Source organism: Lepidochelys kempii, chromosome 1 (genome assembly GCF_965140285.1).
Source record: "Lepidochelys kempii isolate rLepKem1 chromosome 1, rLepKem1.hap1, whole genome shotgun sequence".
In the NCBI taxonomy this organism is placed as follows: Eukaryota; Metazoa; Chordata; order Testudines; family Cheloniidae; genus Lepidochelys; species Lepidochelys kempii.
Genome location: NC_136380.1, coordinates 193,839,709 through 193,861,835, shown reverse-complemented (window position 1 = coordinate 193,861,835; position 22,127 = coordinate 193,839,709). Strand labels below are relative to the sequence as shown.

General features: G+C 41.6%; 1 protein-coding gene across 7 annotated transcripts in view; it reads right to left on the bottom strand.

Annotated features, from left to right (window-relative positions):
* Positions 1–21,754, bottom strand: part of HJURP (Holliday junction recognition protein) — a 41,242-nt gene extending 19,488 nt beyond the window's left edge. For 6 of the 7 annotated variants that reach the window (XM_073306187.2, XM_073306225.2, XM_073306218.2 and 3 more), the window contains exons 1-7: positions 21,648–21,754; positions 20,416–20,482; positions 18,944–19,008; positions 17,659–17,686; positions 8,039–8,094; positions 4,931–4,988; positions 1,949–2,010 (exon numbers count right to left, since the gene is read on the bottom strand). In XM_073306187.2, coding sequence (XP_073162288.1) covers positions 1,949–2,010; positions 4,931–4,988; positions 8,039–8,094; positions 17,659–17,686; positions 18,944–19,008; positions 20,416–20,482; positions 21,648–21,722 — 411 coding nt within the window. In that variant the 5' untranslated portion in view covers positions 21,723–21,754. Of the gene's footprint in view, positions 1–1,948; positions 2,011–4,930; positions 4,989–8,038; positions 8,095–17,658; positions 17,687–18,943; positions 19,009–20,415; positions 20,483–20,931; positions 21,555–21,647 lie in introns of those variants that run through there. The other variant, XM_073306207.2, reaches the window with a different exon arrangement.
* Positions 21,755–22,127: the final 373 nt, after the last annotated feature.

Below are 22,127 nucleotides of genomic sequence, written 5' to 3'. Positions count from 1 at the left end.
TCTTTCCTGAAATGTGGCACCCAGAACTGGACACAATACTCCAGTTGAGGTCTGATCAGCACAGAGTAGAGCGGAAGAATTACTTCTCATGTCTTGCTTACAATACTCCTGCTGATACATCCCAGAATGATGTTTGATTTTTTTGCAACAGCGTTACACTGTTGATTCATATTTAACTTGTGATCCACTATGACCCCCAGATACCTTTCCGCAGTACTCCTTCCTAGGCAGTCATTTCCCATTTTGTATGTGTGCAACTGATTGTTCCTTCCTAAGTATTTCGCATTTATCCTTCTTGAATTTCATCCTATTTACTTCAGATCATTTTGAATTTAAATCCTATCCTCCAAAGCACTTGCAACCCCTCTCAGCATGGTGTCATCCACAAACTTTATAAGTGTATTCTCTATGCCATTATCTAAATCATTGTTGAAGATATTGAACAGAACCAGACCCAGAACTGATCCCTGAAGGACGCCACTCGTTATGTCCTTCCAGCATGACTGTGAACCACTGATAGCTACTCTCTTATAGTAGCTCCATCTGGGTTTTATTTCCCTAGTTTGTTTATGAGAAGGTCATGCAAGACAGAAACAAAAGCCTTACTAAGGTCAAGATATACCACATCTACCGCTTCCCCCACATCCACAAGGCTTGTTACCCTGTCAAAGAAAGCTATCAGGTTGGTTTGACACAATTTGTTCTTGACAAACCCATGCTGACAGTTATTTATCTTCTAGGTGTTTGCAAATTGATTGCTTAATTATTTGCTCCATTATCTTTCCAGGTACAGAAGTTAAGCTGACTGGTCTGTAATTCCCTGGGTTGTCCTTATTTCCCTTTCCCATCTTTCCAGTCTTCTGGAATGTCTCCTGTCTGGAATGTCTTATTGTGGTTTCTAACAGTTAAAGATTGGCTTATGCATTGAGGCATATATTTTAACATGCCTTCAAACTCTGATTTTTAAAACAACTCCAGATTGCATATGGATATCAAAACTCTCTTTTTGATTTTGCTAAATTCTTGGCCTCAACCCTGTGAGGCAAGGTGTTTCAGTCTAATTACACATTGTATTGATTTTGAATTTGCCACCAAATATCATGAAATGGCCCTTTGTTCTTGTGTTAAGAGACAAGGAAAACTATTTCATGATCTATTGCTTCTTTACAATTCATTATTTTATATATTTTTATCACACCCACCTCCTCTTATTTAACTCCTTTCTAACATGAACAATCCCCATCTGTTTAATCTCAGATGAGGACACACCATTTATTTATATTCTCCATCACACTCCCTATGTATCTTAACATCATTTGCAATTTTGACTGCTCTGTGCATTGACCTGAGGTCTTCACTGAGCTGTCAAAAACTCCTGTCCCTTTCCTGAGTCAACATTAACTTCAGAAACCTGTAAAATGTTTTCAATAGTTCAATTTTTTCCCCAATCCAATGTATGTTACTTTACATTTATCAACATTGAACTTAATTTGCCATCATATTGCTTGTTTAGGGGTCTCTGAAATTCTTCGCTGTCTTCTCTGGGTCTAGAAACTCCAAACAGCTTATATGAAATGGCTTTGTTTGTGTCAGTCCAGATCACAAATGCACTGAAAGCGTTTAATAATATTAATCAATAACCTTGTATTGTAAGCAATCTCAGGTCTGAACAAGGATGGAAAATGAATCTCCCTCCCACATCTACAGTTGGTCACTAGCACCAAAGCAGCATATAGGCAACGTAATGGAGAAAAGGAGAAGAAAGTTGTATTAGTATAGTGCTTGCTGTTGGCCACGCTGTAATTGACCCGTGGATGAACAGGAATTAAGTTTGTGGCTGTCAGTCCAGAACTTGTCACCTACACAAAATCCCCATGAAAATATTTTAAATTAAAAAATCCAACCCCTTAAAGCATATGCAAAAGGTATAAAGCAGAATTGTTTTTACCTTGAGGTTAACATTTTCAAATTTTCTTCTAATCGAAACCAAATCAGCTTCGCTTTCGGTATCTACAATTTGAAGTTAAACACTAAGTAAATTCCAATTCATCCAAAACCAATGCAATATATTTGTATTTCTGGGAATGATTTTAAACTGACACTGTGAAGACCAAACTCGCCAAAAAATTACATCTTGAAAAAAATACATTTTTACAAAATCCTTAAAAATATAGTACAGGAACATATTTCTTAACTTCAATCTCATTGAAAGTCAGTGGAACTTGGGATCCGCAGCGCCTAAGTCACTTTTGAAAAATGGCATAACCAGAGCTCTTTGAGATAGACTATGTATATTCACACTCATGGAATGCGCTGGACAGTGTAACTCAAATGGTTGAAATGTCTCACAGGAGTGACTGTTAGAGAGCTCACATGCCCCTCTACCCCACCGTCCATTCCCAAGTGTTCCAAGGGCAAGGCTATTAAAGGGAGCATGGTGCCCTCTGCAACCTTAATTCCTTCCACGGTTTTCTCAGTCAGTATTTCATTAGGACTCTGAAGAGGACAGGAAGGTTGGCAAGGAGTGTGAATATGCAGAGTCCATCTCAAACAACTCTGGTCAGAGGTAAGTAAACTCTGTTTTTCTTCCTTCAAATGTCCTCTGCATATTCCCACTCATGGGCACTCAATACCCTATTCAGTGTTCAGAGAACACCAAACGAGTCTTCTAACCTTGCTTTCTCAGGTGGAGAGTTGTAAGAAGCGTAAGAGTTTTTTCCCCCCCACTTCCCTTATAGGCAATGTATCTTGCAGATCTGGTAAATGATCTGACTGTGAACTTGTGTGATGCACTTCATCTAAAACCATGACAGAAGGAGCTGAAAGTACTGGTGACAAGGTTATCACCAGTTGCGGAACCAAAGTCTCTATGAAGTTCACTAAGAACAAAACTTTCCTTAAATCACAAACTTAGCCAAGACTAACACCAACTATAAAGCAGGAAACCACACTAAGCTAAAGCACTATAATAATCTAAGTGAAGGATCTAGATTAATGGAGGTTTACATCTATCTGATCCTGCAGTTGGAAGGAACTGAGTCTGCAGAGGGTGCCATGCCCCCTTTTAAAGCCTTGCTCTCAGACCATTAGAGAATGCAGACAAGTAGGAGGCGGCATGCATGCTTTAACAGATATAGGAAGTTGCTATAAGAAGTTGCCACCATCTGGGCTACAGCAGCCATAAAATCCCATGAGTACGAATATGCTGAGGAGATAGATAAAGACATTTAAAAAGCTAATGCGACTGTCCTTTTAATTGTCAGAAATGTCACATCTTGAAATGGTTGTTTTCCATTGATAGATAAATGCAGAGGGGCATTTTAAGAGATATACTATGACATGCTTATGGATAGGGCCCTACCAAATTCACAGACATGAAAAAAAGCATCGTGGACCGTGAATTCTGGTCTTATGTGTGCTTTTACCCTATACTATATAGATTTCACAGGGGAGTTCACGTTTCTCAAATTGGGGGTCCTGACTCAAAAGGTTGTGCAGCGGGGATTGCAAGGTTATTTTACAAGGGAAGGGTGGCGCGGTTTTGCCACCTTTACTTCTGTGCTGCTGTCAGAACTGGGTGGCTGGAGAGCGGCAGCTGGTGGCCAGGCGCCCAGTTCTGAAGGTGGTGCCCCGCCAGCAGCAGCAGCACAGAAGTAAGGATGGTAATACCATACCAAGCCACCCTTACTTCTGCGCTGCTGCCTTCAGAGCTGGGTGGCCCGAGAGTAGCAGCTACTGACTGAGGGCCCAGCTCTGTAGGCCGTAGCAGCTGTGCAGCTCTGAAGGCAGCACCACCACCAGCAGCAATGCAGAAATAAGGGTAGCAGTACCACAACTCTCCCTACAATAACCTTGCAACCCCCTCACCACACACAACTACTTTTTGGGTCAGGACCCTAAAATTACAACACTGTGAAATTTCAGATTTGAATAACTGAAACCATTAAATGTATGATTTTTAAAAACCTCTGACCATGAAACTGAAAATAAAAGGACCATGAATTTGGTCGGACCCTACTTATGGAGAAGTTTCATTTTCAATAATTATACCAAAGAGATTATGTACCAATTAATTAGACTGCTCAACTGTGATATGAGTTATAAGTAGAACATTACCAACCATTACCCTACTCAAAAGCACAAATCTTGCTCTTACAGATAGAAAAAGTCTCATCTGAAATACACATGTTGTGTGATGTCATTCAGAACACAGCTATTTGAAGACAACAGTATTAATACAAGTGTCATGACCAACTAATAAGTCAGTCAGGAACACAAAACATTTTCAAAAGTTTGAAATGGAGACTGACAATCATTGCAGGAGTCCTGGTCTCTCTTGCAGACACATCATGATGGCTCAGTTCAATGACTCACTTGCATGTCCATTAAAATTACTCCCCATGCCTTTCTGGTACAAACCTCTTAGGCACTATGGTGATACACACAAACCAACCAAACCAAAAAAATAATAATAAACCACTCATTTCTATTTTGCAGTATGAGTTTTCATTCTCTCTCCCCCTTTTGATTTATGAAATGGCAGACAGATGCAAAGGAACCTATTTCATACTTAGAGAGACAAGGTGGGGGAGGTAATATCTTTTATTGGACCAACTTCTGTTGGTAAGAGAGAGAGAGAGAGAGAGAGAGACAGACAAGCTTTTGAGTTTACACAGACTCTTCTTGGATGCCATACCAGTCACTTCTGTGCTGGGGTCTAATCAAGGACACGAATGTTGCACTGGTCAACAATATGGTCTCATACAGTCCCTACTCAATACTTCAGCTACAACATATTAGGAGTGTAAAAAGCAGACACAGATTAACCCACCATTTTAATTATTTTGGAAAAATCACAACAAGCAGGACTTTCATGCATTTTAAATTAATAAATACTATGGCAAGATTAATAACTTTTTTGAAATCTTACCTGTGTCAGCAACTTGAATCTCTTCATAGGAGTCTATAAAGGATTTCCTAGCAGGTTCCTTGAAATAAAAATACACATGAACAAAGTCACAAGAACTAGTAGCAGTTTAGCTCTAATAATCTGGACTACTCGAATTCCCTTCGCCATTAGTTCCATTGTCATTGCTGAAAGCCCAATTCTCTTGTGAAAATGACTATGTCAAAAAGGCATCTAAAACAAAACTGCTCCTAAAGCCTATTCTTGACTCTCAGCTGAATACTCAATTTTTTACCACTTTTTCCTCCATTTATTCCCAGAGAACCAACATAAAAGTGAGAGGAAGCTAGTGCGTACTCGGTTACACATTATAATATAACAGCTCAACAATGATATAGTGATGGGGCTCAGATAGATTGGTTTAACAGCTAAAAGAATTTTAATTGCTGTATCTTTACTGTCGGTAATCTATGAGCCAAAAAGAATCCAGTTTGCACTTCAGAATCCATGTTGAGTTTGTAGACCTGGCAATTAGGGGAAAATAGCATACTTATAAACTGAGTACATTTCATCTGGTGTCATGCAGAGCCACTAAATCTTCAACACCACAATGCTATTCTTGGAGTAGAATCAAGAGCAGAACCACCTAGTTTCAAAGTAGTACCACACTTGAGGTTACTTAACTGCTATATGAAGGCTGCCTTGCAAAATGGTCATGGAACTTTACCAGCTGAGAAAAAAAAGTTTACTCTCTCATCCTCTATTATGAGATGGATACTGAAAAGAACAGAGATCTTATTTGCCTGTCAATTACAGTTGCTTGCCACAGGAGAACAGAAATTTGCAAGAGCGATTGACTTACTTTACTGTAGATACCATTACATTATAGAGAGAGTCAAATGAAGTTCTCTACTTCATCAAAAAAAGAGACTGGTTATTTGCAACTGGTTTTCTTAAAACTATATTAATATTCCTCAGAATATGGGGGTTTGATCCTGCACCCAAAGAAATAACTGGAGTCAACAGGGAAAAAAAAAAGTCACAATGTATGCAGATTAGGCTCTTAACAGTTTACTTAAAAGGTTTCAGTAGAGAAAATTTCAGAGTCAATATTTTTAGGAACGTTTTACATTCCAATGCAAAGGATACTCATACAGACAAATAGCATTTTTTACATGTTTTCAATTGACATCTTACCAGAGTTCTTGAAGAACCTCGTTGCAAAACAAATCTAAACAGTATTTTTCTATCTAATCCAAAAATGCACTTTGGACTGAAGACAACAGCAAAATGCAGACAGACAGAAAAAACTTTCATGAACTTGAGACAGATAACTAGAAAAACAATGTCATTACTTAAATGGCGCAACAAACCCAAGAAGCCTGCCATACTGAATTTCAGGTACTGTTTCACATTTGATCCTGAGAAGGAGCAAGTCCCAAAAGCAGCTAACCCTTAAAGAGCCTGTAGAGTTTACAATTGACACATTAAACATCAGTAAGGTTAAAAAAACCAAAACCAAACCTATCTTCAATTGAAAAACAAAACAAAACCCCATCTGGTAGGTGTTAAAGCCCACAAGAAATAGCTCTTTCACTTCAGATTAATTTAAAACAGAGGCTGGGATTCAGCGAATGTTCATATATTCACAGCACAGGAGGGAGGAGATAATCACACGAGGGGCAAAGAGTTATAGAAAACATAATACAAAAGACTATTTCTATATGGCCTTCATATAAACAACATGCATTCCTTGATAAAAAGTGAAATAAAAAATACAACTATGTGTGCAATACAAGAGGAAAGAATATTGTAGTACACTTTAAAAACAGTAAGAACATGCTTAAAAACCTCCCCCGCAACTTTAGAACAATGGTGACTAATACCAGGGTCCAAATATAATTTTCCAATATTGTTGAGAGCTATAACCAGAGAAAAAAAAACAATAATTGCTCTATGGACCATACTGCTCACTGGCTTTCCAGCTTCACCCAACCCATAAAAGCCTCTAGACCCAGATGACTTAAGCTTAGCAGGATTCATTTTAAATCAGCAGTCATTAGTGTAAACTGATGCCACCTGACACACAGAAATGGATGAACAACATATCCATCCATTGCAGTTAGCAAATGAAGTCTCCCCCACACCTTATGTGCACAGGGTCCAGTATCCCAGCCTTGCAGGAAGGTCTCTGTTACAGTCCCACTCACTCATTCACCAGTTGGGAGTGTGGGGGCCATTCCTGGGGAGAAGCTGTTCAGCAGCAGGTTGGCCTCCTTTCAGCCAGGAGCTAGCTCTCCTTCTCGTGGTCTTGGGGATCTCTGTGCAATCCCCACCAAGACCACAGCCTTCCCTGCAACTTGTGCCTGTCGTGTCATTGGCCCTGCAGCTGTGCAGGGAGCCTCCTGCAATCTTTCTGTTAAGCTGTGAAAATGTACTAAAAAACTTGAGGTCCAATTACATCAGGGTTAGACAACTAAGCAGTACAGTTTAGTTGAACTTCTGTATGATGTGGGGTGCACCAAATCCAAGGGCATATTAGATCCAGGTTTGACATGGTCTGAACTCTGTTGCACCAAGTAATACAATTAGAAACCATTGTGCCTCAGCGCACATAAAATGAGGCCTCAAACTCATCTTGTAGATGGGGGATACAGCTGATAAGGGTATGGTGAGGTACAAAACCCATAACTGCAGGCCACCTCCAGTTGCTCCATTGCTTTAAAGATAGAAAATGTAAATTAGATGATCTCAGTAACTATGAGAATAAATTTTGTTTCAAACCATGCACATACTAACAGTAATAGCTCTTCTAAAAGGATGCAACTGGCCATAAAGGAGGCATGTGCATTCAACAGCTGGGGAACTATATGGGCAATTCTTGAAGGAGATGCACTGCTGCAATACCGTAGTAAACAAGGAAGAAAAATTCCTCATTTTTTCAAAAAGATTGTATCTGTATTAGACAGCATGGTAACTTAATTCAATAATTCACACACTTATTTTAAATTAGGCTATCATAAAAATCATACAGAATCCTGCATGAAGAAAAACATAGTAATTATATTTACAGAGTCATACATTCATATCTAACACATTCACATTTGCCAGAAAACCTTATGGTGTCCATACCTGATGTACTTTTAAATCTTCATCTTCAAAATCAGAGATCCATTGCTTTCGTGATTCTTAATTAGAAAATTTGAAAAAAGAAATCTATGTTAGAATGCGACATATTGCAAACAAGTGTTACATTTTCATCCAAAAACTGATTTAACTAATTTCTCATTTAGACATAAATATTTATGATTAAAGTATTTTCTAAATAAGTAAACTCCGGAAAGGTTTAACAAATTCAGAACACAGACAAAGAAATGAAAGAAAGGAAGACAGACACAGTCAGATTTTCACCCAACATAAATTGGCATAGTATCACAGAAGTCAATGAAGCTATGTTCATTAGATCAGCCACAGATCTCACCCAATGCTTTTAGACAGATACTCAAAAGCCTCCCTAGTAGACAACCACAAACTATTTGTAAAACACCGCTAATCTCTAGGGACCCAATATTACAATACTTAAGCAACTGTCTAACTTTCTTTATGTGGGTAAGTTCTACTAACCTTATTGGGACTACACGTAAGTCAAGTTATACACACACACACACACACACTTAAGTGTTTGCAGGATCAGAGCCTATTTCTCTACAGTACAGGTAATATTCACCTTTAAAATATACAAGTTGCCCAAAACCAATTATTAACATTCTCAAATGTTATGGGGGAGAGATTTTCAGGGGAACAAGTATAGTTGGGTGCCAAACTTCCTTTTGTACCTCTAGAAGTCATCCCTCTACTTCTGGACTTTTGCATATTCCCTTCTAGCTATGAAGCTTTTCCATAAGCACTGGTTCCTGGATATTTTTACTCAACTTTTTAAAGTTGTACACATGAAAAAAAATCAGGTTGTAGATACTGGAAATTACATTCAAAGCACAAGACTTTCTCTTTTAAACAAAAAGATTTACAAGGTTTACACTACAGTCATTAATTTACTCTTTTAGGTAGATAAATATTTATACTACTTATAACTAATAATTACTGATTATGAGTTGCAAATACTATTAAAACCATTTATAATGTTCTAATGAGATACAGCACGCCTTCTTCTGTGTTCTTTGTGTGATTATTTACATAGTGCCTAAAAATGTGCTAGAAAGCAAGGAAGGAGACGATTTAGAGCTAATTTTTTTTACCAATATATAAGGAAAAATAGAGTATCATAAATATACATTTGTCTAGTTTCAAGTACCCTTTTTATTTTGCCTGCTCCAGATACCGGCCTCAAACACAGCACTGCATTAAATGAACACTATTTACACAAAATAATTCTGCTGGTGTTCCCAGATCTGAGCCTTCCTGCACTACTTCACCAATACCATCTTGCAACTGTCAGATGTGCCATGACTGAACCAGGGAGCGACACCTCCATGTGCACACATCAGTTTGAGCTGCTATACCAGGGGTGGGCAAACTTTTTGGTCCGAGGGCCACATCGGGGTGTGAAACTGTATGGAGGACCAGGTAGGGAAGGCCGTGCCCCCCAAATAGCCTAGCCCCCACCCCCTATTCACCCTGTCCCACTTCCTGTCCCCTGACTGCCCCCTTCCGGGACCCCCCCACCCCAAACCGCACCAGCCAGGATCCCAACCCCCGATCCAACCCCTCCTGCTCCTTGTACCCTCACTGCCCCGACCTATCCACACCCCCACCCCCCGACAGGCCCCCCGGGACTCCCACACCCTATCCAACCCCCCCGTTCCCTGACAGCTCCAGAACATCTGCCTCTGGGACGCCCCGCCCCTAACCACCCCCTGCTCCCTGTCTGCCCCCAGGGACCTGCTACCCAACCCACCCGCCGCCGCCATGCACTGCCACCACCGCCCCCTTACATGCCGCTCAGAGCGGCAGGAGCTTGCAGCCCCACTGCTGGCGAGGCTGTGGGGGAAGGAGAACAGCAGGGGAGGGACTGGGGCTAGCCTCCCTGGCCAGGAGCTCAGGGGCCAGGCAGGACGGTCCCGCGGGCCAGATGTGGCTCGTGGGCCATAGTTTGCCCACCTCTGTGCTATACCTTTCCCGCTTGCTCCCTGAAGTGACACCAGAAAGTGGATATTCCTCTGCCTACATTTCCTGGTACTGTCTTTGAGAGTCACGAGAGAAGAGAAAGAGGGGAGGCAGTTTTCTGTGTATTTTGAAAGGATATCAGGGAGGTTTGGGTTTTTTCCACCTGCTACTTCAGGAGCTGCTTTATGTGCTTCATATCTTTCTGGTATATTTTGGGCAGCCCATCTTAGAACAGTTTCTTCCATTACAAATTGTGCTTCCCCTCCTTGGCTTAAGGGGGATCTTGTCTCCATCCCTATATTTTAATTTTTTTTTTTTCCCCACAAGAAGCAAGACAAATGTAAAGACCATAACAGCATCTGTTGTTATAAAAAGAGTCTAAAACATGTTCCATGCTTTTTTCTCCTTTAAGAATCCAGTGAAAGAGTCTACTTTGTGCTTCAGTCCCCACCATCTTCTCCCTTAGCTTATTAGTGCACCAGAAGCACTCAGCCTGACTGATTAAAAAAAGCAATCAAATTTCCTTAAAACCAGTGATTACATCTGATGCCAACTTTATTTAATTTGTATTTACAGCTGCGAATACTCTTGAAGGGTAATTTGATTCTTGATGCTAAACTAGATACTGTCCTTAATAAAATGTCTCAGATGGAAAACTGATTTGAAGTAGTTGAGAAGAAACCTGAAAATATGAAGAAAAAGCCTTTGGCTCTGGAAACAGAACTAAATAGGTATCTTAAACAAGGATAACTCCTTGTTATATTGGAAAACAGGATCTAGTTTCTCAATAGTAGTACAGCCTCTAATATCCATACATGGGACATGCTTTTGATGTGCACCAGAGGCAGGGGAAAAAGAGTAATTAACTCAGTCTGATATTATTACATTATTAGCAAGAATTTGATTCTCCTCTCTAGAACGAAGGATACCTAATAAAAGTTCTGTACCTAAATCTTCCTATCTGCTGGTACTAAAACTGTAGTGCTTATGTCTTCTCATGACAGAGCGCATGTGATGCAATTGGTCTGCAAAACATGGAAACATTATGTATAATAAAAATATATGTATAACCAAATAGTCTAAAGCTACCCATCCATGTCGGACGTGGAAAAAAAAAGTTCCTGCTGAAGGCAAAATTTGTTGCTTTTGCTTTAACTCAGAGGTGGGCAAACTATGGCCCACGGGCCAGACCGTCCTGCCTGGCCCTTGAGCTCCCGGCCAGGGATGCTAGCCCCCAGCCTCTCCCCTGCTGTCCCCCCACTCCTGCACAGACTCAGCTCACCATGCCGCCAGTGCTCTGGGTGGCAGGGCTGCGAGCTCCTGCTGGGCAGTGCGACTGTGAGAGCCACTGGCCTGCCCCGGTGCTCTAGACTGTGAGGTGGTGTGGTTGGCTCCAGCCGGGAGGCATGGCTGCCAGTCCTGGTGCTCTGAGTAGCATGGCAATGGGGCAGGGAGCAGGAGGGCTGGATAGGCGTGAGTGTCCCGGGGGTGTGGGGGGGCTATCAGGGGGCTGGGGTGTGGACAGGGGTCAGGGCAGTCAGGGGACGGGGAGGGTTGAATAGGGCGTGGTGTCCGGGGACAAGGAGCAGGCGGGGTTGGATGGGTCAGGGGTTCTGAGGGAGGCAGTCAGGGGGCGGGAAATGGGAGGGGGCAGATAGGCAGCCAGGGCCAGGCTGTTTGGGGAGGCACAGCCTTCCCTACTTGGCCCTCCATACAGTTTCGGAACCCCAATAGGCCCTCAGGCCTAAAAGTTTGCCCACCCCTGCTTAACTGCTTCAAGTCTGTTCCTAGATAAACTGACGTTAGTCAAAGATCAAAGTGTTATTTACTTTTATTATGATAGGGAAAAACCTTTTGGCTTCTTAAATTAGGCATATGGGGATCCTGCAAATATTTGTTCATTGTGCTCAATTTTACAGATACAAGTATTCGCACTGAAGTCAATGGGACAAATTTCATGCCTAGCAGTTTGCAGGATGAAGCCTTCGAGAAATGCATATGGAATTATAAGGGGAGAAGGACCAAACAAGACTATGATGGGATTACTCGCATGCATAAAGTTAAGCACCTGAGTTTATGCTGTTTGCAAGATCAGGGCCTTAGCTTGTAACTCTTAGGATCACAGGGATCCGTCTTGCTCACTTTGTGAACACGACGTACATCTACAGTGCATTGAAATTATCTTTTAGCAATATATTTTATTTTTAAAATGCTGATTCAGGGTTACATTACTCCCAACTTAACTGTGCTACTGAGAAGCAATAAGGGTAGTCATATCAACCAAATTTCTGCTTTTGTCCCTAGAGAGCAAAATCTATTAAACATCACAGAGGGATTTTTTGTTTGTTTGAAACTGGAACAAACATCCCCTTTATTTAGGTAAGGAAAAATTTGGCCTGTATGTTAAACACCACAGAAATATCATTCTGCCAGGAGTTTAACACATTTCTTCCTTGGTCCTCCTACCCGCACTGTACACTTTGTATTCTCTGTTAAAATTGAAATTAATATATTTGAAAATGTAAAAACATCCAAAAATATTTAAGTAAATGGCATTCTATTATTGTTTAACAGTGCGATTAATTACGATTATTTTTTTCCAACTACTGATGCTTGTCTTTGCAACCTGAATGTTCTTTGAACATAGGGGTGGTTTTGGTTTGGTTTATCTTTGTTAATATATTGTTAGACTGGGTTAAAGGTGGACTCTTGGATAGGGAATGAATGTAGATAGCACAACAAAAGGATGTTAGGGTCAACTATCCTTTAGGGGGTTCAGCTGATGTAATTACATTCAAATGATGGGGGAAGAGAGTTAAAAAAGTGTATTGTTTATATGGGTCAGGTGTGAGCACAAGAGCAGTATTCATAAATCAAATGGTGTAATAGAAATTCTCCCCGAAAAAAGGTTTCTAGTATATGTTAACTGTAGGCTTTCTCCAAAGGCTACTGAAGTCATATGATCACACCTCTTAACTTTCTAATTTTATAATAGTATGTGTATATGCTGACAGGGGTGGGGGGAGAATGGTAATTAAAACATATTCTTAGGTAGTGGAATGAAATTGAGACAGTGGAACAGCTTGCAATGGAGACTTCAAAAGACAGCGTTGGATGTCTCTGCACTGGGAAGTCTTTGCATTAAGCTCCGGATTTGACCCTAGCCCTGCTATGTGCTAATGGCATTGAGATAAATGCCAAAGAAATGTATTTGTTCGGTTGGGGGGGGAGGGGAAGGGGGGTTTGTTTTGTTTTTTAGTTCTAAAGACTTGATTTGAACTACTTTTAAATCTCATCATCTTTATTGTATGCAAGGCCATGTAGAAGAAAAAACACTTCACACCTTCTGTTTTCCCCCCCCTTTTTGAACTTAGTTATGCTAGTCTTAAGTCCTCCTAAGCAAGAAATACTTTACACTTGTTACCAAAAATGGATGGACAGCATGGATGTTTCTCTGCTTTTGTTCTGAGGCAAAAAAATAAATTTTCCAGTTTTTCTTTTTGTTTATGTATTTGTATTAGGCCTGTCAAGTGATTAAAAAAATTAATTGTGATTAATTGTACGATTAAAAAAAGCAATTGCATGACTAATCGCACTGTTAAATAACAACAGAATACCATTTATTTAAAGATTTTTGGATGTTTTCTACATTTTCAAATATATTAATTTCAACACAGAACACAACACATTTCCCCTCTCCCCCACCAAGTTTGACCCCTTCTGCCTTATCCCCTCCAGACTGGCTATTCCAGCCCTGTCTCTTCCCCACCTGTGGCTCCTTGTTCCAGGCCCTTTCTCCTTGCCTATCCAGTCCAAGTCTCCACCCCTCAGGATTCACATCCTAGTCCCACTCTTCTTGCCCAATCACCGTCCTAGTCACCCTCCTCAGGCTCCTCATACAATCTAAATCTCTCTTCCCACCACACCCCTATGCTCTTCCCCCACTGTTTCTTAGTGACTGTCTCCTAGACCAACCTGTCCCAGTGTCCCCACTCCCCTTCAGCTTCTCATCCAATCTCAGTGACCCCATCCGCACCACCAACCAGTTCCCAGAAGCCCATCCCCCACCACCTCCCAGTCTTAATCTCCATGCCCAATCAGTCCCAGTCTCCATTACCCCCGCTATCCTCAATCCCAGCTTCTCTCCCTCACTCCTTCCAGTCCCAGTTTTACCAAACAATTTGTCCCAATTTACTCCTTACCTTCCCCCCGTACAGCTTTTGTTCTCTCTGCATTCAAATCAGACTGCTTCCTCCTCCATGCTGTCTGGGTGCTAACTGGGGGGACGGGTCCCTATGAGCACAGGAGAGACAAGCTTCCTGCTCTGATTTTCAGTGTCCAGCAGCACCTAGGCCCCGAGCAGCCATTAGAGGGAGTACCCTGCTTAGCCTGCATAGCCCTGGGCTGGAACGTGCTCAGTCACTCTGTAAGGATGACTAGGGCCCAACCAAAGTCATGGCCATGAAAAACACTTCACGGACTGTGAAATCGGGTCTCCCCCATGAAATCTGGTCTTTTGTGTGCTTTTACCCTGTACGGTACAGATTCACAGGGAGACCAGCGTTTCTCTACTGGGGGTCCTGACCCAAAAATGAGTTGCGGGGTGGGGTAGGGGTGTCGCAGTATTGCCACCCTTACTTCTGCACTGTCTTCATTGCTGAGCGGCCAGAGAGCGGTGACTGGTGGCCAGGTGCCCAGCTCTGAAGGCAGCACCCTGCCAGCAGCAGCACAGAAGTTAGGGTGGCAAGACCATACCGTGCCTTCCTTACTTCTGTGCTGCTGCTGGTGGCTCTACCTTCAGCACTGGGCTCCCGGCCAGCAGCCACCGCTCTCCGTCCGCCCAGTTCTGACAGCAGTGCCACCGCCACAGCAGTGCAGAAGTAAGGGTAGCTGTATCACAACTCCCCCCCCACCCCCAACTCCTTTTTGGGTCAGGATCCCTACAAATACAACACCGTGAAATTTCAGAATTAAATAGCTGAAATCATGAAATTTACGATTTTTAAAATCCTATGACCATGAAATTGACCAAAATGGACCATGAATTTGGTAGGGCCTTCAAGGATGACAAATGCACATTCCTGTCACCTACAGTAGTCTTGAGGAGATGGAGAATGTTTAGTCACTCTGTGGGGACCGGTACCTGCGCTAGGAGCTGAGAGAGGCTCAAACATGCTCAGTGAGGATGGAATCTTCTGGGATTTTAGCTGCTAATATCAAACTACTGAGCATGTGAGAGTTGCTATTTTCCCAAAGGCTTATAACTTGACCAAATGTAGTTACATTTTCACAAGGATGGCAAATCCACAACCCTAGCAAAAAACCCCATCCTCTCCAGCCCAATTTCAAAGTCCCTGCTCCAAAGCCTGAAGGCGCTAGAGCTTTTCAAAGAACAGGTCACCAGAATATAATGGGGTAAAAAACCCTTATTTTAACCTAGACTGGTTCAGCCATTTTTGAGAATAATTCGGCTGAAATTTTCCAAAACTCAGCCTGAGGCAAACGTCCAGCATGGAAAATTTCAGCTTGAAAGATTTGGTTGCTAGAAGTAACTGAAAACAGGGTCTTATAATAGGAAGTGTTGGGCAATCTTAATAAGCAATGATACCAACCACACCTACTGGGTAAGCACTCATCTCAAGCTTTTTTTAAATCCACATTTCAGAACCTTTTGGAGCATTCATCTGACCTCCCTTCACTAACAATTTGCACTTTGAAGAGTTCAGATTTAAAAACAGGACTTTTAAAAAAATATCCCATAGTAAAAATGTATATGATAATTAGGGCTGTAGATTAATCGCAGTTAACTCACACGATTAACTCAAAAAAATTAATCGCAGTTTTAATCGCATTGTTAAACAATAGAATACCAATTGAAATTTATTAAATATTCTGGATGTTTTACTACATTTTCATATATATTGTATTCTGTGTTGTAACTGAAATCGAAGTGTATATTATTTTTATTATAAATATTTGCACTGTGAAAATGATAAACAAAAGAAATAGTATTTTTCAATTCATCTCATAGAAGTACCATAGTGCAATCTCTGTGAAAGCACAACTTATAAATGTAGATTTTTTTGTTGTTCCGTAACTGCACGCAAAAGCAAAACAATGCAAAACCTTAGAGCCTACAAGTCCCACCCAGTCTACTACTTGTTCAACCAATCACTAAGACAAAGAAGTCTGTTTACATTTACAGGAGATAATGGGGCCCTCTTCTTATTTACAAGGTCACCCAGAACGTGAGAAAAGGCATTTGCATGGCACTTTTCTAGCTGGCATTGCAAGGTATTTACGTGCCAGATATGCTAAACATTCGTATACCCCTTCATGCTTCGGCCACCATTCCAGAGGACATGCTTCCATGCTGATGATGCTCGTTAAAAAAAAAATAACGCATTAATTTAATTTGTGACTGAACTCCTTGTGGGAGAATTGTATGTACCCTGCTCTGTTTTACCCATATTCTGCCATATATTTCATGTTATAGGAGTCTCATATGATGACCCAGCACATGCTGATCATTTTAAGAACACTTTCTCTGCAGATATGACAAAACGCAAAGAAGGTACCAGTGCTGCAGCTACCTTTAGAAATCTCACACTCGACCCAAGGTTTAAGAATCTGAAGTGCTTTCCAAAACCTGAGCAGGACGATGTGTGGAGCATGCTTTCAGAGAGCAACATTTCAAAGTGGAAACTACAAAATCCGAACTATCGAAAAAGAAAATCAACCTTCCTCTGGTGGCATCTGACTCAGATAATGAAAATGAACATGCATCGGTCTGCTCTGCTTTGTATTGTTATCAAGCAGAACCTGTCATCAGCATGGACGCATGACCCCTGGAATGGTGGTTGAAGCATGAAGGGACAGATGAATCTTTAGCGTATCTGGCATGTAAATGTTGCCAGCTACAACAGAGCCATGAGAATGCCTGTTCTCACTTTTAGGTGACATTGTAAACAAGAAGTGGGCAGCATTATCTTCTGCAAATGTAAACAAACTCATTTGTCTGAGCGATTGGCTGAACAAGAAGTAGGAATGAGTGGACTTGCAGGCTCTAAAATTTTACACTGTTTTATTTTTGAATGCAGCTTTTTTATACATAATTCTATATTTGTAGATTCAACTTTCATGATTAAGAGATTGCACTACAGTACTTGTATTACGTGAATTGAAAAATACTATTTCTTATTTTTACAGTGTAAATACTTGTAATGAAAAATATACAGTGAGCACTGTACACTTTGTAGTGTTGTAATTGAAATCAGTGTATTTGAAAATGTAGCAAAAAAATCCAAAAATATTTAAATAAATGGTGTTCTATTATTAACAGCGCAATTAATTGAGATTAATTTTTTTAATCGCTTGACAGTCCTAATGATAATCTTAAAAAAAAAAATCACGCTTTTTATAAAGGCATACTAACATGTCCAGTAGTGCCACTGTAAAAATATTTTCTGGGGTTGAAGATATCTGAGGTCTTTAGTCTTATACTGCCTAGCACATTAAAAGCAAATGTATATTTCTAAAACAACACATACAGTGATATGGCATTTTTATTTTGCTTTTGAAGAGATTAAATATAGTACATGCTGAAATATGTAAAACTTTTCCTTTACCTGTGATTTTTTGACATTGTGTGGCCCTCTGCAATTAAAAACAAAAAAGAGAAGAGTCAGAACAATCTCAGAACAGTGTAAGTTATTTTGCAAGACACTTATTTACTTTGCTTATTTATTTATAAGAGCCCTGATTCTGTAAAGTACTATTCAACCTCAATTCCCAACAGCTTTTGGTTGCAGTCTAAGAGGTTATTGACCTACAAAGCACTGAATATCCCTAGGATCATCTTACCTGAAGCACCACCTTGCTTTCTCACACCATATTGCTACTGTTAAAATCAAAGACACACAAACTGCAGATACCTTGGAATATGAGAGAGCTAAGGAGAGAGCATTCTCCTTTGGGTCCCCCCGAGACTAAAAATTCACTCTTCTTTCCTTTAATCTGCCCAGTTCAAAAAAATCCAGATTTGTTGACCTTCAAGACACTCCACACAGCCCACCTTTTAGAACAGGCATTTGGGAGAAGACTGAAGGTTTGGTTTCTTACAAATGTTTGTAATATACATTTGCTGAGGAGGCCAATATTTGTTTTTTGGAGTGACGCAGGAAGAGAGGGAAAAAGGAAACACATAAAATATAATTTCCACAACAATAAGGGAGGAGGAGAATTGAGCTTGGCATGCGCACACTTACGCTATGTCTACGTGAGACATCTTACAGCAGCAGAGCTATACTGATGTAGCTGCGCCGCTGTAAGATTTCGTGTAGCTGCTCTAGGCCGGTGGGAGAGAGTTCTCTCGTCGGCATAATTAAACCATGTCCAATGAGCGGCAGTAGCTATATCAGCAGGAGAAGTTCTCCCACCAACATAGTGCTGTGCACGCTACCACTTATGCCAGCGAAATTTATGTCACTCCAGGTGTTTTTTCACACCCCTGAAGGACATAAGCTTTGCAGACGTAAGTGGTAGTATAGACATGGCCTTAGAGACCATTCAGATTGCTAAAACATTGTCATTACTTTAGTTCAATCTCTACAAAACAACGCATGTAAATCATAGTAGAGGTGGGACCATTGGAGGCCCCAGGGCAGAACTTAGCCAACTGCTGTCATTTTACCTCAAGTATATTTTAAAGTCAACAGTGATATGCTGAAGAGGTACAAGAGTATTGTTAAAAGACCTTCAAGCTGTATTCTCTCAGCAATATTTTTTTTGGCCGCTGAGCTTATTAGCGCTATGAAATGGAGAATTATTTCTTTGATTGTATCCCACAAATATTCTTTGGAACAGCAAGGTTAAATTAAGGAAATCATACCATGCAAGAGAGTTATTAAATACCTTATGTAGTTTTTTCTTCCATTCATTAATGTTTTTTTCTGACATATCACCCCATAGCTGTGGTCCTAGATATAACAAAACAGAAGTTACAACAAACATTTTGCATGCATTATAGTATATGTTTATGTTGAATAACCTCTCTGTATTTACGGTGTGTTAGGCAGTGAAAATGTCATCAAAACCAAACTACACCTGCAGGGCATTTACGTTGTGTGTTGGCCAGCAATTTATATGAAAATGACTTCTTTAATGCAGTTCTATGTTTGAGATGAAACTGAATAAAGTCCATAAATTCAAAGTTAGTTTCCTTAATGACATAACTCAGCTCCATTGCATGTTATGGCCCTGAACCTACAAAGACCTAAGCAAGCAGCTAACTTTGTATGTGAGTAGTCCCATTAAATGCACCAAGCCTATGTGGAGTGTACAGCAGTTCACATGTGTAAGTCTTTGCAGTAATGGGACCTATACGTACTATTTCATATAAGGTGTAAACAGATGTTAGAAAAAGCAGACACATTACACCAGACACAGCCATTGCAAATTCACACATTCCAAGCAGCAAAAATGCAAACACACAAAAAAATCCGACCCTAATCCTTAACTCCTGAAAATATATTTAATTATATTAAGATTGTAAAAGCCTTTAAAAACACAGCCTAAATTCTGAACCTAGGACTACTGAATAGTTGGTATTTTTGTAGCATTTTACATATGCCTACAATAGTTAAGTTAACCCTGGTAAGGCACTTAGGTATCCATCCTCATTTGACAGGTAGGAAGCTATAGCAGAGCAGTTCTTGACTCCAAGTAACATATTCAAACCATTAGACCACATTGCCTATTTTAGACAGATCTCAGCCTTTTGTGTTCGAATCTCCTCATATACATACAACCCTTCTGATGGATGACAACTTTTATGAAACTTTGGAAAAACATGACTTCCCCCAATCTCAGTACAGTAACAAAATTAACCATGTGCTCTCACAGTGAAGAAAAAGTCTTCTTAAGATAATAATCTATTCCATCCAATGAGATGCTGCAAAACATTCACATCACAACAGCTTTTACATAACAGCTTCTGAGTTCTCCCCTTCATTCTCTTTTCTTTCCTTTAAACTCCTCTTCTACCCTAATGTTTGTTCCTTACAACTCACTATAGTAGAGCCCCAATACCTTTTTTTGTCTAAATAATGACTAAAATTGTAACTTGCTTTTACCCTTCTCCCATTGCTACATATGGACATAGACCCAGAGCCTGTAAAAATTATCCATGCGTTGCATTTTACATATGGTTTTGCTGGGACTACTCCCATGGGTAAACTACAGCAGATACTGAAGTTTTTTTTAGGATCTGGGCCACAGAGTGAATTATTTTTGCCAGACATTATCCAGTCCTATTTGTGTAAATCTGTACACTGTAGTAGGTCTGAAAAAAAAATGAAAACACCGTTATTTTAAGGAATTCTTACCAATGGGTGTATCATAAGTCAATGATTCCATAGAGACAAGTATGTCATCTTCAAAAGGATAATTGTACTATTTAAAAAAAAAAAAAAGACCATCTTAACAGTTAGAAATGATTGGTTAAATTTTTAACAGCAGAGGTTTTACATAAAGTTCAACGATTTTCATAAGCTTGGTTTAGACTGAAAAACACACACACACAGACTTTTACTTTCAAATATTTTAAAGTCTGCAATCTGACAATACCCTCTTTTACATGAGATGAAATACGTTTTTAAAGGATAGAAATACTGCTGTCCCAAGGCATAAACCGAACACTAACTGAAAGGTGTTTAGAGGTAAATGTCCACCATGGACAAGATATCCCGTAACTGTCCCTTACAGGGCTTCTTCCACTTTCCTCTGATGTAACTGGTTTTGGCCACTGATAGACTGGGAATCTGATTAGAGGGACGGCTGGTCTGATCCCGTAAGGCAATACAGTCTAGAGGGGACTGGCAGGATGAGAAAGAGGCATTTACCACCATCACTGTCTAAACGCGATCACCAAGAAAATCAAGGGTACTTAAAAAAAAAAAAAAAGTACACCGCATACGTCTTTTTAAAGTTTATAGATAAATATGGAGACCAAACAAAAATACTTGGGGAACTTCCGTCTCCCGGGCGCTGGAGCCACCCCCTTCCCGGGCGGCAGCAGCGTGGGCGCGGCAGTAACTGGCTTGTGACCGGCGACGTCGCTGCCGCACACAACGCCCCCGGCACGGAGCCACAATCTTCCCAGCACTCCGAGCCCGGAGTAAAAGGCCCCCGGTGTCCCCGGGCAGGGGCGCCGCAGCGCCTTTGCAAAGTGACCCCAGTCCCGGGCGACAGCTGGGGGACAGCTCACGTTGCGCACCCTCCGCGCGGGAAAGCGGCGCCTGAAAGGTCTGAGGCGAGTGAGCGCCCGGCCCGCCAAACGCCGCCAGCCCGGGCTGCTGGTTGCGGTTGCAGGGAGGGCAGCGGGGCCTCCGGACTGTGCCCGCGCGGGGAGCCGCGTCAGCGGCCGGGCCGCCCTGAGCAGCCACGGGCAGCGCGTCGGAGCCCTGCCGCCCCCGCGCGAGCTGCGTGTAGCGCCGCCCCCGGGGGCCTGGGCCGCGCGACTCCCGGCCGGGCCGTTACCGGAGCCGGGGGGCGGGGTCACCCCGGCATAACGACCGGGGGGGGGGGTACGGTGACGAAGCCCCGCCCCCAGCCTCACCTTCTCGATGATCCGCTGCAGGGAGTCCACGAAGCGCGCGTTGCTGCGGCGCAGCCTCTCTTCCAGCTCCTCCATGACAAGACGCCCCCGCCCCGCTCCCCCGGTGTGTGTTCGTCGCCCCCTCTCGCCGATTCAAACTTCGCGCCGCCTTCCGCAGCCCCGGACAACCCGATTGGAGCTGGGCCGTGTCACTTTATTCGGAACAGCCAATCAGTGTTCCCAGTTCCTTTCGATTGGCTATCGTGTTCGGAATGCCTGCCCTTTTTCTATTTTGTCCCGCCCATCTCCTTTTCAGAGTTTTCTAATTGGACGCTGGGCTCGGAAAGGCTGAGGATTGGGAAAAAGGTCTCCATTCTACCTAGCAACACCGGCCCATCGTTAGCCCCTATTGGAGGCAGCATTCGGGTGGCCTCCGATTGGTCACTGCGACCCTGAATTATTATTATTATTTTTTTTAAAGTCTAGGGCTTCCTGGACCCA